The 16,369-nt window shown below is 39.0% G+C and overlaps 1 protein-coding gene across 2 annotated transcripts; it reads right to left on the bottom strand.

Annotated features, from left to right (window-relative positions):
* Nucleotides 1-1,445: 1,445 nt before the first annotated feature.
* On the bottom strand, nucleotides 1,446-14,360 carry LOC5513790 (homeobox protein araucan). 2 transcript variants are annotated; one of them, XM_032383336.2, is made up of 7 exons: nucleotides 14,254-14,360; nucleotides 6,249-6,464; nucleotides 5,939-6,075; nucleotides 5,205-5,566; nucleotides 4,414-4,785; nucleotides 2,477-2,612; nucleotides 1,446-2,060 (listed from the first exon to the last, which is right to left on the bottom strand). In XM_032383336.2, exons 1-7 carry the CDS (start codon nucleotides 14,302-14,304, stop codon nucleotides 1,991-1,993), a joined length of 1,344 nt encoding a protein of 447 aa, XP_032239227.2. In that variant the 5' UTR covers nucleotides 14,305-14,360; the 3' UTR covers nucleotides 1,446-1,990. The 2 variants fall into 2 exon arrangements, with proteins under 2 accessions (XP_032239227.2, XP_001634045.3); XM_001633995.3 differs by lacking the exon at nucleotides 14,254-14,360 and adding an exon at nucleotides 6,579-6,958.
* Between the last annotated feature and the right edge of the window lie 2,009 nt (nucleotides 14,361-16,369).

Raw genomic sequence — 16,369 nt, forward strand, 5'->3', positions numbered from 1 at the left:
AGAGAGGTTTTATTAATGATTCTGGCTTGCTGGAGTTTAATTTTGTGTGTGTCTATGCTTGTCTCATGAATGTGCTTTAGACAATTCTTAAAATGGGAATTGTTACGATGGAGAGGCCAACACACCTCAAAGAAAAGAAAATATTTATAAAAGACCAGCCTAAATAACGATAATAACTGATAACTGCATTACTAGTAATTGATTTTTCATTAATAAAAAATAATTTACTCATAAAGGTTGTCGTTTTTTTTTTTTTGCTGTTTGTCAGAAATCATTCTTTTTATATAATTTGCTGGTTGTGTCATAAAGAAATTCAATCAATTTGAATACAATTAAGAGTTGTATTTCTGTAACTAATCGATTCCCTTATTATCAACAACTATCCACCCACCATCTAAAAAGTTAGAAAATCTTTTACCAATGTTGTTTTAGACGGAAAAGATCTTTCGAAAAAAAGTAACCATCATAGCTTGCCAGTATAATATGATAAACAGTTTTATTCAGCAAAATGGACGCATAAAACCAAGGTAGGGATGTCTATGAGACTGGGCAAATATTCAAGCTCGCGGCTACTATTCGCTCAATTCATTAAAATATGTGGTACGTCCCTTATTCTTTTGATGTATACCTGCTGCGGGGCAAGAGATTATTAAGTAATAAAACTAAGTGTTAACTTAATACTAGACAGGACAGATGCTTCAGGCGCTGATAGTATCTTAACAATACGTTTCTAGAGCGCGAGCGAGCTTGATTTTCCCGCCAAAAACTGGCGTTCCTGAAAATTTTGCTTCTATATTTTTTTTATAATTTTTGCCTGAAAAAGTGCCGGTAGATAGGACCACTCGAGATCCTTTGAAATATGTCTGAGGATTTCTTTTCTTTTTTTTTTAGAAACTTTGAATTGGATGATAACAAATGACCAACATTGTGTTGTTGCTTGGGGCTTGTCTGGTGGTTGAAAACAAGCCAATAAATAATAACTTATGACATAAACTTTTCTTGTATTCATTTGAAAACAGTGATTCTGTCACAACTAGGGTTTATGCGGCTTCGATTTACCAATCAATTTCGGTCTAACGGATAACTACACATACCCTTGAGATTGACGGAGTCTGCTCCTTTCAATACATTTTAAATGCCTTCCCCTTTGCCACGTCTAGACAAGATATGTCCATAATCGCTCGAAAAGAAGGGAAATAAATATAATAGCCCCTAGGAGGAATGACTAAGGATGTAGCGAAAAACACTTTTTTTCATTGCCTTAGCTGACAGGCATTGTTTGTTTAAGGCAAATGAAGGTGTTTCGCTTCAGACCAATATCTCAGCGACATATTATATTTACCATTGGTAAGCACCCGAAGATTACAGTCTGGGTGTATTAGACTGAAGTAATAAGTCACCCAATTGTTACCAAATCTAAAACCCAAGCCATCCACCAGACACAGTTTATTCAAGCTGTTTTTATTTCAAAATTACGTTCCTTCTATCTACAAATAACAACTCTCAATTAAGACTTCTGGTGCATTTTCCGTGGCAAAATCTTTTTTTACAAACGCTTCTTACAACATTTGCTCGCTAAAAAGCGCGACTAATACAATTATTATTGTTCAAATGGAACAATTTCACGTCAACGCAATCAGGTTTTCGGCGATAAGGAATCTTCTAAAGTTTCCCGACCTTGTCAAAATAAAAAAAAAAAAAAAACTTCATAGCCTTGACTGAAGAAAACAAACACTTACTTTAATTCACAAACCTAATTCTCTAAATCGAAATGGTATTTGATACCATAAGAGCACTCGATACAGTTTAACAATTCGTGTTTTTACAATTTTCGAATCCGTGAGTTAAACCCACTATAACAAATAAAATCACTCTGTACACTAAACTATTTTCTTAATTTTGAACACCTAAGAAAGCCCAGCTCTCTAAAGCTTCTTTGTCTCTTTTATTGTTTTCTTCTGGCATAGCATTCGGTTTCCAGCGCGATTCTCTATCGCGAAGAAAGCGTCGTCAAAGCCAACGCTGCGTCGAACTCTCGGTAGTCGGTAGCCTCTGAACTCCTACAAATCACATCAAATGACGGACGAATGAGAATGCTTCGTTGAACATATGTCTGAAAGGCCAAAAGCTTGAAACAATGACCCACCAGTATGTATTAGTCAAAACAACATCATGATACTTTGTGAAAAAAACATGTTTTTCTTTCTAACCCCCCATCGTTTGATAAGACGCTTTGTTTTACGTTCAGGATAGTGATGAATCTATTTGAATTCGAAGGAAAAACTAAAAAAGATTTTCGAGGAAAAAACTCCACTTAGACCTTTGTAGACCAGAAACAGCGTGAAAGTGAGTGTATTCAGGTTCAATGTATGTAGTAAGATTAAACTGACGAAAACAAGAAAAAAAAAATATCTCCTCCGAACCCTTAACACACAAAAACTACTGGTTTCCTCGAGAGTTTATTCGTGTTGTTTACCTTGGCTCGGGAGGTCTGAAGGACGCTTTTGCCGGTTCCTCTTCTTTTACTTTTTCAACAGGACTACGCGGTCGTGTCTCTTTGCTTTCACCGCTAGTTCTTCTTTCAGGCTTTTCGGCACTTTGTGAGCTTGGAGCTGGAAATAAAGGAGTAAAATTAGGTAAAACATAAAGCAATGATACGATGTTTTTGTTTAAAGTCGGGTTTTAATATAATACCCACGCCAATTGCGGTACTTTTGAGTCTCTGCACAAAGGCAAAGTCTGTCTGTGTAAAAGGAAATGAGTAAGTTTACCGACAAAACCTTTCTTCTCGAATAAGCATTATTAAAGCCATTGTTAAAGACTTTCGCTTGCAAAAAAGGCCGAATACGAAGTTCTTTAAGCGGACAGTTGATTTTCAGTTTAGTTTGGAATTTTGCGGATGGTTTTCGGGTTTATTAAAGCTAGGTTGTGTATTTTCACAGAATACTGATCAAAACCGAAACTAATTGGTGCTTGTACAAGTTTAGTAGTCATTTTACAGTCAAGTTTGATGTTAATGCTTTCCATATTGCAAAACAGGAACATCAAGACAAGCGTTTCTCAAGAAGGTACGGCACGGTTAAAACTTTTACAAAGAACATCCAGATCTTGTACTAAATAACAAAACCCTGTAACATATTACCTATTGCGGGTTGTTTTAATAACATTTTCATTTTGGTAGAATTTGCTTAGAGTTGATAAGTTGTTTAAACAACTTGAAGTTTTGCTGTAATGAAAAAAAAAAAAAAAAACAGCTCAGCACCAAAAACTTCGCGAGCCGTCTATCGTGAAAAGAGAAAAGGTGTGAATCCCTGTTTGTTGTCTACTTATGATTGGTTTGTTTAGTTGAACGTTGGATACCACAAGGACATTTTAAGATCGAAACATTAATATCGAGGCTTGAATTCAAGAACCAAGTTTCTTTTTATAAATTTTATCACATTGACTAAAGTATTACATCCCTATTTTAAGCCCTCTTAGCTGAATTGAAAACAGCAAACAGAATCTAAGACCGCGATTTTTTCTATATTCTAATCTTCTTTGGGTAATTAACTCCAGAACTATACATCATTAACAGATACTATGTTTTTTCGTATAGTCCCCTGTAAAAAGATTTGAGATCGAAATCGTTTTTTTAATCCCAATGTGAGAACCTCGACAAACTCGGGTGTAACGGAGGAAAAATTTGAGGCTATTTAGACTCATGTTCTCAGACGTTCTAAGCATCTGACCTTAAGCATCAAGCCCCTGTAACAATCTAACCTCTCGATAGATTCAATAGTGTATACTGTGGTGATAGGACGAAACGTGAGATGAAGGTCAGCGCAGAACAATCGAAATAAAAAGTGGAATGCTGCCAAGAGATCTGCCTACATGACACTTACACAGTCTAAAACACGGATTAAATCTGCTAGCTTCTAGCTAATTCTGATTAGTTTATTCCTATCGTTATTTCTAGAGCTGGGTGGTACGACTTTAATTTCTGCTTTTGTTAGTTCCCGTGGTTACATCTTAGAGATAAGAAATATCCATAAGCAGTTGCTCTATTTCAGGCACGCTTTCGATAAATTCTGAAGTTCCAGATACGGGTTTTACTTTCTTTAACTCCCTAATCAGCCCCCGCTGGAAAATAGTGTGAAATGTTTTGCCCAAAAGTAACGTCTAGACAGAGATATTATTCCTTGAACATGCACACGCATTCTGACAACAGACAAAGCCAACGCTGCAAAAATAGCCTTGACTAACCTCACAGATTGACCGCAGCGAGAAGCAGGAATTGGTCAGTATTAATACCATTCTTTTTGGAACAAATTAGAGACCAATACAGTATACAAACTTGTGACGCCTTGAAATGTGTCCTTTACTAAAACTCAAATGTCACTTTAGACTAGATGGCTAGCTTTGGTTACTAACCTGAAGTGATAACTGGAATTTCTGTTGAAGTTCTTTGCTTTGGTGTAGATGGAAGTGGTTTACCGGCCACTCCACTCGATTCCATGTAGCTGGCCACGGGTGCTGTGTAAAAGCATCCATCTACCCACTTTCTTAAGCTTTTCACTGGGGAATCCAGGACATGGTTTTGAGCTGTAGAGATGAGGATGGCTGAAGGAATAGATTTGGGCAGAGAATGCGTTTGATTTGTCGTATCTACTAAAGATGTGATTATGTTGGGACGTTTGGTATCCTCTCGCGGAGGGCTTTCTCTGTCCCGCGTCGAGTCGGATTCTTTTTTATCCTCTGCTTCATCGATTACACTTATCTTTTCATTGTTCTCTGTCTCGTTCTCTGCAACAAAAACGTTTACGATAAGGCTAAAGTCTCTCCTAGAATTCTGTAAAAATGGAATCCTACCTGATGTTATCTTTTTAAAATACTGGACAAAAACTATATCTTGAAATAAATACTCGAACTTGTAGTACTTGGGAGTTTAATAAACATTTACCAAGCCCCTTAAGAAAACATTGACTTGTTGTTTCAACTGAAAAGATAGGGATTTGAATTTTATTCTCATTGTCTGCGTTTTTAGAATGGCTGTAGAAGTATTAATAGCCTAGTGTCTTGTTCAATCGTCCCACCCACAATCCAGTGTTTGGAAACTTTCCGGACACCATTAACACATCAAAGACTTAACTCAAAGATTAAAGTGTCTTAAACAAGAACAACATGAAAGATAAGCTAAAGGAAGTCGGGCACGCTGCTCATACCTTGAATATGAACTTTCTCATCGTGATTTTCAGAGGGCTTTTCCTCGTCGTCACTGGTAATATCTAGATCTCCATCGTCATCGATGTCGCTACCATCCACCCCGTCTTTCTTTTCGCCACATCTATTTCTCGGCGACCAAGTCATTTTATTTTCTTTCTTCAGTCTGCGTCTGGCGTTGGCAAACCATGTCGAAACTTGCGTCAGTGTCATCTTTGTCAATATCGCCAGCATTATTTTTTCTCCCTTTGTCGGGTAAGGGTTCTTTCTGTGTTCGAAGAGCCACGCTTTTAGTGTGCTTGTCGTTTCTCTGGTCGCATTTTTGCGCCGCGCGCCCGCAGCCGCGAGATCGATAGGAGAAAATCTGCAGGAAGAAACAGAACGTTTGACATGACTGGAAGTTAGAGCCAAGAATAGAGCTATTCAATTCAAAGTGTCCCGCTACAGAATCTTGTCTACTTTATATTGTGAATTGCCAAGCCTTCGCAAAGCACATCGAACTTTACACTTTAATTGCGTTCATGTTGTACAGGCTTGTAACTCAAGAAAAACATGACAAATATGAACAGAAACACTTGTAGGAACCATCACGTAAAAGCAACACCAGAGTAATATCGACGTATATGTCGCGGTTGAATTGTACAGGTAGTGGCATTGTGTCGAACGTTCAACGTATTGATGTCTGAGGACAGGCTCTGATGTCTAAAACGATCAGCGCTAATTCGGTTGTACTTACCTTTCTGCAAATCTCGTACAGGCCGGGTGAGTGTGAGGATCGAAACCGTGTAGCTCAAACGGCGCGCGAGAGGCCTGTGATAGATACCAAGAGTCCCTCCAAGGCTGAGTCGAATCCTTCATGTCACACGCTCGTGCCTGCGACAAAAACCAGGACAAAATTGAAATCCCATAAGAACGGAACTAGAAAGTAAGATATAATTTCTAGAAATTAAAAGCTTGGGTTTGATAGAGATATTGGGAGCACGCCACGCGCGTTGATTAATTATCACACGAGGTGATTCAAAACCAGACAGTTACTAGACGCATACCAATGGCGAGTAAAATGCTGACAATCCCGTCCCGCTGCCCAAGGAAAACCCTGCCTCCCCGAACGCAGGTCTCGGTAGAACACTAACAGGAACTGATGCCACACGATGCTGTAAGACCCTGTCGAATTGGCACGGGCAGACAGAATGACCAGGCATACCGTCGTGGACCTGGCGTACCGAATCACAACACGAATTGCCAGCTCCGTGTAACATCAACTGAAACGAGACAGTACACATCACTAAGCAGTCTGGTAAGTTTACCAAGATCAATTTCACTTTGTACATTATTGTATATTCCTACATTGGCTTTATTCTCCCAGGGTATCTCACCTGAGATGGATACGAGCAGCCGAATTGAGAGCAGGGAAGTTTAGACGTCGTCGAATCAGCCATCTTTAGTGTGGTAATAACATCAAGATCGGCTGGGACTTAGTAAACAGATTCAATTCGGACCACTTCAGAATTAAATAAATTATCGGTCTGTAAATCCAAGCGAATTACGTCCGGTGATCAAAGCCTAAACCAGGCTGAGTATAGGCGCTTCGGAGCGCCAAACTTAGGAGCCACGGCTTAGCGGTTCCTTGCGCGAATTCGTAAAGTCCTTGAAGCGAATTTTAGTGCGACTGTGATGCCAACAGTAGTCACAATCGCCTCATCTTGTCCCTTACAAACCGCGCCGTCAAATGTGTCACATGTGACATGGTGATCGGTCCTGCCACCAATCGAATTAAAATAGGAACAAGCTAAGTATTGAGAACACGACGATCCGATTGGTTCGCTGCGAGTTGTTAACTAGGCGAACATTTATTATTGTCTGCTGCCAACAAGCATTGAGACAACTTTGACAGCATGGGACCGCCCAACTGGGTCTTTATGCGGCTCTAAGCCCCGCCTTACTGGGTGCTACATTCGTGTTGTGTCTCGCTGAGCGGGATTTTGCTAGCACGGCCTAGTTAATGAGTTACACAAGTTTTGGTGGCTCAATTGTCTACGCTATTATTGGTATTATGGTCCCGGATTGTCAGCCATTCAATTTCACGACATGACAGCTCAAAAGGGGCGCGATCGATCGGTATCCTTTTGGCTGGGCCCAAAATGAAAACTCGGATTAATACTAGTTGCTCTATTTATTTTGAAAGATCGCTGTTTCATCTGAAGGTGTTAGCAAGGGGCCAAGGCTGCTTTGTGTCGTTGTTGTTTTTTTTTTTTTAGCTTTCCGTTTGTATTTTTTAACTGCTGTTCTCTTAATTCGTCTGTTTAATCAATCGAATGATGCTTTGAATCTACGACAAGCGAGTACAAAAGATTCAGCGGTAATATCTTGTGTATTGTTTATAGACAATTGAAATTTGACATGCAAAATTTGCAATTTCAAGTCCACTCTTGGAGTTTTTCCTGTTTTCTCTGAAATCTTTGAAAATTTTTCTCATGATTTACCCGCTACCTAATCAATACACAGGTCTTGCGGCTTAAATCTTACTTAAATCCTCAACTCTTATCCTCAAATACATTAAACACAGCTCGTCTGGAAAGATTATCGCAAAAGATGTAATGTTTACTGCCGTGCCGGTCAGCCAATCGGGAACTTTCATAACCGCTGTGTGAAAAGCTAGACAAACTTGTTGTTTCCCCTATATTTTGTAAGAAAAACACCGTCCTGCTCGTAAGCCTTGATTGACATATCGCACTCTACCTGCACACACAAACATTTTGTTGTAATTTATTGATTAGGAAACAATTAACAACTACGGTCATGCAATTAAGAAGCGATTGTTCCAAGAGTTAGGAACACATCTATTAGCCTGGGAGAAATTTCTTTCGTAGTTTGTCTCACACGGCTGAGTCAACTTAGCTCAACATATGTAAATAGATGCTTCTGGTGCCTGAATGTGTAATCTTTTTAAATGAGCAAAAGCACTTGAATTGAGCAAATATTGCACGCGCTGTGCTTTCGCGTACCAGTGTTGTTTACGTTTCTCAGAACAATACAAGACAAGCAAAATAAGCCGCGTTCGCTTGTATTACACGTGTTTCAGTTGTTGTTATGATTTGCCAATTTTGGCCCCTTACTCGCAATTACACAACTACTGCAAAATTTCATTTCAAAATGAGTTATTCCACATTGAGGCATGTCCCTGTGAGGGCCAAACTCGAGTCCAAACTAATTGAAAAGCGTCTTTGTATGTTTATCTCTAAGTGCGAACTCCGTCTAGCATATGTCTACTTTTTATGATAAATAGGTTAATTTAGGAAAACAGCGCTTGTAAGTTTGCCTCAAACAAAATCACTCTCACGGAATCTTAAATGCCGCGGTTCTATGGAAAGGGCCACCTTTAGTCTCTTACACATAGTAGTAGATGCTAAATGGGTACAAACATCTAGTTCAAGCGGCAGAAGCACGCCTCGAAACAACCTATTTCCACCAAAAATGCAAAATATGAAGTGTTGCCAGTCTCCTGCTGAATTTTAACACTTAAATGAATATACCCCCTCGGTGGGAGCTTTCTTTTGTCCTTACACTCACACAGAGCTCGAAATCGACATCGATCTTTACGAGTCTCAGGCGTTTGAATGGATATCCATCAATTTCACAATATGACGTCATTACCTTTGGCACTTGTGTCGCTCGCGCGTTCGCTGGACAATAGTTTTCCCGCGCGCGGGAAAAGCGGGCGCGCGCAGAGTTTGACAGTTGCTGTGGCAGGTCCTTGAAGCCTGAATGCCTCCCTTCAATACCTAAAGTGTCTAAAAATACTTTAAGTTGTACAAAAAAAAGCTGTTATTCACGTAGCAGGTCTAAGGTCAAGGGCTTTCCGTCAAATTAATGACAACAATCATTGAACTTTTCAAAAACTCAATTGAAATACATCCTACTCTTTTCAGATTGTTTTTAATGGAGATCAAATCTGCTGTGCAAATAATTCGTATTATGAAAGCTTCTCTGTCGGCAAGGAAGTTTCAGCTTCTCTGAGTTGTGGATACTTTGCCGGTGCTTTTGTGCATACGGTTTGCTTTCTTTGTGTGTTATGTATGCTCTATGTCGGCTGTAGAGCGATATGCAATAAATTGATCCGTTAATGACGCACTAGAGTTGCTCGTCTTGTTCAGAATTAAATGACATGTTTACATAAGATTACAAGAACACAAGGCACGCCTAAAGAGCTGGCATTAATTCGCCGGTTGAAGGAAATCCTTTCGGAAATGTTTGACCCTGACGAAAGAATAAAATTCCTTTTATAATACGTAATCCTCGCGTATCCTTTTTGGATTGCTGTGATTTTTATTTCAATGTTGTTTTCCATAAACGACTTGTCTGGCAGCCATCCATAAAAAAAAAACTTAAAAGCAAAATTAAGAACTTTCTATAAAATTATTGACTGTATCTTTAGCCTCTATTGTTGGGTCTCAAATTTAAAAAAAAAAATCATCTACTTTGCTGTATTTTACTGAGTAACCACATGGTTGCAGCTCTACAAGATTACACAAATTTATGCTTTGTTATCTTTTGTTATAACAATGTTTTAGACAACGTAATTATCACACTTAATCTAATCATTTCACCAAGTGTGATATTTCATAAGATCATGTCTCAGTGTCTTACAGTCTGTCCCTGAGACCATTTGAAAAGTCACACAAATATTTATATTCACTATCTTACCCTGGTGTTTACAGCTTTATATCGTTGAAACAGAAATATCTAAAGATGTCATGAATCTTGTACGGTGAGTGTTAGTGGTCCGTGTGGTGATTTATAAGTTTCTATTTCCAAGCTTCTATCCCCCTGTCGGCATGACAGAGTGGTTGCCATTAATTAGAACTTCCTTTGGGGTCTTTTTCACTTCATTGGCAAAATTTGTCAGTGATAATAACAAATCGATGTCTGGGATTTTGACTGAAAACTGTGCAATGAATGTGATAGGATTCTATAAATATTCTCTCATTTTTCGTGTCTTTTAGAAAACGACTTGTTTGTTCTTCCTGTTTGTTATATTGACATATGGATGATTTCCGAGTGTGATTGTTTGTTTCTAAGAGATTCACAAAATCGTGCTAAAATGATAACATAGCTCGACAAGAACAAATTGACCAAGAACCAAACATTAGCTAGGGGACTACCTTTATTAAGGGATCTGCCGGTTGAGAAGTTATTCAAATTTTTTTCATGCCCCTCTCCTGGAATTCTTTGACCGTATTACTTCAAAACATCAAGAACCACCCCGTCATAAATTATGAAGCCCCCCTCCCCCCCCCCCCCCCTCGGGATGGCAGGATATCACCTCCTGCATTAAATAATTTTTTTTTATTTCCAGGGGGTGGGGGAGGGGAAGGGGGTGAAGGTAGGCCCATGGAGCCCCCTTCGATAGCACACATTTGCAATACAATGGGCACACGTCGCAGCCTTTACCCACGCGGGTATACCTCTCACACCAAACGATCTTCGACGAACACTTGCGAGCACCCCGTTTTTTATGCGAGACCGAGCATTTTTAGTTAAATAAATCGAGCAGCGAGCACATCGAAGAATACAATACGAGCACGGCGAAAAAAAAATGTGTGAGCAAGCGAGCATTGGCCGAAAACTGCGAGCACATAGAAATTTCGGGGCCAATTCGGGGGCCCTAAAAGAGGTCATACATTAATGGAGGCAATGATATAACATAAAAAATGGTATGAATAGTTACTATTACTCTAACCATTTTGTATCGCGGTGTCCATGTGTTTCCCGTAGAATCAGACCGTATGTTTATTAAGTGCTAAAATTGGTCTTCTACATGGCCATTTTAAATATCAACAGCCATAAATCCTCTCTTGGACATGTTATCATACATGTAGCCAAGAAACGCGTGGTACAAGTCTGTCCTCTTCCTCATTGTGTTATTCCAGACCGATGTTTTGATTGAATCCAGTGTTTCAATAGAAAGTGGAAAAAAAGCCTTCCAGTGTTTTATATCAGACTGGTCATAACACCATTAAGTAACAAGAGAGCCAACTTAGACAGAGTTTCCAACGATTCCGTCCGCTCTTTAATTAGTTGTTTTTATTCCTCTTGAGATGTGCGAAGGAAGTCGTTAGCTGTATTATTGTATTTTGAGCGATTATATACTTCCTCCACGCATTTCCCGTTGGCAATCCCTACCATTTTAAAAGTGTTCTTGTTTTGCTGATACCCGTTTTTGATGGATTGATCAATCGAGAGATTAAATAAAGAAATTGAGTAACCATAAACTGGACATATTCTTATAATTGCTTATTTACATCCTCCGCTATATAGCAAAAAGGCTGTCACTACTATACGTGTTCATTAGCTCAGTGCTTGTTCTGATTGCCTTCACCTATTTTCTATCAGCATTTCTTCCATTTTCCGACCAAAACGGAAAAACATGTTGTTTAAGATATATACCAGACAATTTCAATCTAGGGAAAAAATTCTCACGTCCCAATTTAAACATACCCACAAATGTATATAGTTGACCGCAAACACTACCACCGTGATTGACCGCGATGATATGCAATTTAAACCTGTATTTGCAGCGACTGTACATGGTGGAATGACTGCGACCGGATACTTCAAGTGGTTTTACAAGTCTTCAGGCCTTACATAGATAAATATTGAGCGCGACTACAAGCGACAACGCGATCATACATGAACGCAGCTATACACGTGACTGCAACTATACACTGCCATGGCAACCCGCAAACAATAGATTACCGCGGGAACAGTCTGACAGTATATGTACTAAAAGAACAGTAACACGTGAGAACAAGTACTAAGAGTTTTAATTGCAAGAACAGAGAACGTCGCGTGCATACGTGCTGGGGAAAACAGCATAGGTGTTGCTAGTGAAAACAGCGTCACTGTTGCTAGTAAAAACAGCATAGATGTTGCTAGTGAAAACAGCATAGGTGTTGCTAGTGAAAACAGCGTCACTGTTGCTGGGGAAAACAGCATAGGTGTTGCTAGTGAAAACAGCGTCACTGTTGCTGGAGGAAACAGCATAGGTGTTGCTAGTGAAAACAGCGTCACTGTTGCTGGTGAAAACAGCATAGGTGTTGCTAGTGAAAACAGCATAGGTGTTGCTAGTGAAAACAGCATAGGTGTTGCTAGTGAAAACAGCGTCACTGTTGCTGGGGAAAACAGCATAGGTGTTGCTAGTGAAAACAGCGTCACTGTTGCTGGGGGAAACAGCATAGGTGTTGCTAGTGAAAACAGCGTCACTGTTGCTGGTGAAAACAGCATAGGTGTTGCTAGTGAAAACAGCGTCACTGTTGCTGGTGAAAACAGCATAGGTGTTGCTAGTAAAAACAGCGTCACTGTTGCTGGTGAAAACAGCGTCACTGTTGCTGGTGAAAACAGCATAGGTATTGCTAGTGAAAACAGCGTCAGTATTGATAGTAAAAACAGCGTCACTGTTACTGGTGAAAACATGTCCCTTTCGCTGGTGCCAGAATGGTGGACGAGTTTTCGTGCTGTTTTCACGTGGGCTATTGGTCATCATTCATTGTTGATGATGTTGATTTCTTAACCTTTAAAAGACTCTTTGAAATACTTTTTGAAAAAGTCGACAACAACGCAGGAGTTACTTAAGGAAAATAGTGTATGATGGTAAGTAGGTTGGTGTGAGCTACTAAACGGTTTCTTCACGCCGATTGGGGCCACGGAATTCAAGAGTGCCATCGCGAGTTATAGTGTAGCTTTTTTTGCTTTGCGGCTGGAGTCGCGGTTGTTTGTTATTTTTTTAAAAAGGTATGAGCTCTATGTCCGAAGCAAACTGGTGTTTGCTGAACACTTTCCTAAATTAAACCACTCCGCTTCAGAAATAGAGCTCATACCTATTGAAAAAATAACAAAAAAAAAAAAAAAAAAAACGCGACTCAATTGCGGAGCTAGAGAAGCCACATTATAGCTCGCGCTGGCATTCTTGAACCCGGTGGCCTCAACCGGCGTAAAGAAACCGTTTAGCAATTCACACCACCCTACTTACCATCATCTACTATTTTCCTTAATTAAGTTACTCCTTACTCAATTACTATTTTTATCTTTTGCTAGTAAATCGTCAATGAACTTTGTATATATACTAACATGCAACTGTAACTCATTTATAACCTGCAGAAGGCAGGTATTGGCCTGCCGAAATATCGTTTAAAAAAAACAACTTTACTTTGTTGTTGACTTTTTCTTTTGAAGGTTTGATTACACAATAAACTGTCGACGCAGACCACAAGGTCCGACGCACACCAGCAGATAGAGGCTGTCCGGTGGTTTCTTCCTACGTCTTTTCCATTATTGGCATTTTTTCAACAATACACTGTGATTTTGTCTCTTCTTCACTTTTCAAAACATACCCTTAAAAATTTGTTTTCTTTTTTATCGACCAACTTTTTTACAATAAAGTACGGGATGTTCTTTGAGTGATATGAAAGCAGTTTTTTTTCTGTTTGGAGAATATACGCTTTTATATCGTGGAATTTTCAATATATACGCCGCAGTCAGATTGCATTTAAAACAAATACTCTTCAATTTAACTAATGTTTACCTGCTCAGCTTAAGAAATATTATCTATACAGTATGGAAATCCCCTAATATGTACACTTGATTTATGTGAAATTTTTGCTTATATAAATACTTGTTGTTACTTTACTGAAGATCTACATATTTCGATAAACGAATCTTTTCCAATTGTAGGCTTTTCTGTGAGAAATGTACGAAATTAAAGTTTCATCTTATGAAAGCATATATGTATCAAGCTTTGTTTGTGCTTGAGACGTTTCCCTTCCCTGCTTATCATCCTTATAAATGTTTTGCGCAATTAAACCCAGTACGCTGTAATAAGTAAAGCTATGTCCTGTTCTCAACTGGCTACATCAGTGAAGAAAAAGAATGGTCAGGCTTTAACTCAAAGTACTCTAATTATCACTCGGATTTAAGTATCTCACCCAGACAGCCAGGTGAGTTTAGAGGACAAGGTGGCATTTTTGAAAATTTCACTTCTAAAATAGTACTCACACGATCATCTGCTAGGCAACCATTGCTTAGTTCCTGACCGGGGGAAGACATTTGGGCGAATAAAGCCACCGAGGACTACGCAAAGGCTTCGTGATGAGTCGTGTTACCTGCAAGGCGCACAACGTATGTGTTGGTTTTGTCGCGGGATTTTATGTTTTCTTGTCTGCCTCGCTGTGGAGCAAACTCGAACACAAACGCGCAGCTTGAGTCAGTAGCCGCATTTGAATGGCAAAGGATTACCGACAGACAGCATAGAGGGCCCGAGACTAGCAGCGGCGCAATCCGTTATGAGCCAGTCTAGGCCAAAATTACCAAAACCAGGCTAGATGTTCTAATCACATACGTTAATAACTTATATTCCAACCAATATGGCCAAGGATAACTATTTCGCGAAGTTTGTAGTTTAAATCACTAAAAATCAAAGGTGCAGAGCAATTATTATGGAATTAGTTTTTTTTCAAATGTTTGGATGATTTTGTCAGTCCCTTGCCCCCCAGAACCGCTACGTATGGCAACTCAAAAACCTGTGGTTAGATCGGCAAATTAAACGATAAAGACAACAGAAACGGGATTTCGAGTCTGCCCTTCAACAAAGTGTGCCAACTGCGCGAGAATCGAAGCGAGCCAATACTTCTGCCTAGAGACTGGGTCTCGTTTTGATACATCAAATATAGACTAGGCACGGGTTTTTAGACCATTTTATAATACGAATGCGTTAAATAATTCAATATTACCAAACGAAACACCACATTTCGAAAGCAATTCTAAAACGATAAACTTCGTGATTTTGGTGTGTCCACCCACTCCTGACAGTTTAATTATCTTGTTGTTCTGTTTGTTTTGTCTCACTTATTGCTTTCCGTGAATCTAGAACATTTAATCTGGTATTTTTTAATGAATCTTTTTAATATTTGTTCCAAAATGTTTCTTTATAAGGTGATAGCATGGATAGGTATTCTATACTTTTTTCTTTCCACTTCTAGTTATACAAATCTTTCTTTTCCGCTTAATACAAAATGAATTCTCTTTACTTGAATGATAATTGGTGCATTTATACTTATTACGTCTGTAATTTTTCTTGTGATACCTTTTCTGATACCTAAAATATACAGATAAATAGTATATCATAATATCAGGAACGTATTTATGCGAAAATAAGTTAAAGTGATTTTCATTAACCCGTTTAACTACACTTTAATGCAATTTCGCGAACACATGTGCATATGTACTGAAACAACATGACGGTTACAGTGATCAAATCAAGTACGATTGTTGCAATAATTCTCAATAATAGTTGTCTATTATTAATATATCTCCACCTTCCCCCACCACATTCTAAAATAACATTTTTTGTCATTCTAATGGATGTAACTAGGGTACGAAAATTGCGGATTCTATTCTTCTATTTTACTAAGCATTCATGTTAAAAGCCGAGTTAAGAATCGAAACTGATGCTCATTCCAATGGTGCAATGTTTTATATAAGGTGCTTACAAGTTGAGACCCTAGGCTTGTTACCTAAGAATGTGAGTAAAGTACACATATTTTAAAATAAGATGATTGCACTGGAGAATCCATGTGCCGTAACCAGCAGTGTTATCCATGAGTAACGGATAAATGGCTGAACCCGATCTCTGAAAGCCATGTGAATGCTCATAGGCACATAAACATGAATGTTAAAGCTTTCTAGACATGTATGGTTTTAGTTACCCTTGTTTACCTTTTTTTCATAAACATGGAGCACTTCGGGTTTACGACACGTACATTCTCCGAGATCAACCTCATTTTAAATAGGTGTATACAAGAATCTAGTTGATTTTTTCAATGAGGGAGTTAGAAACAAATCTGCTAGCTAGTTGTTTTTGTTGCTGAAATAAGAATGTAGTTTTGTGGAATTGTTAAGGAAAAGGTTCTGTGCTAGCTTCAACACGACTTGTTGAGGGACCAGAGTCGTAGATTGGGTAGATTGTACGATTGGCAGATTGTAAGATTGGGGGTGGGGTGGGGGGAGAGGCACAATACAGAAACATAAAGAAAATATAAGGGGAGCACAACCACGCCCCTACTGGTCATTTCCTTATACTTTTTAAAAAATATTGGGGGGTACATGCCCCCAG

The sequence above is a fragment of the Nematostella vectensis genome, chromosome 13, assembly GCF_932526225.1.
Source record: "Nematostella vectensis chromosome 13, jaNemVect1.1, whole genome shotgun sequence".
Taxonomy (NCBI): Eukaryota; Metazoa; Cnidaria; class Anthozoa; order Actiniaria; family Edwardsiidae; genus Nematostella; species Nematostella vectensis.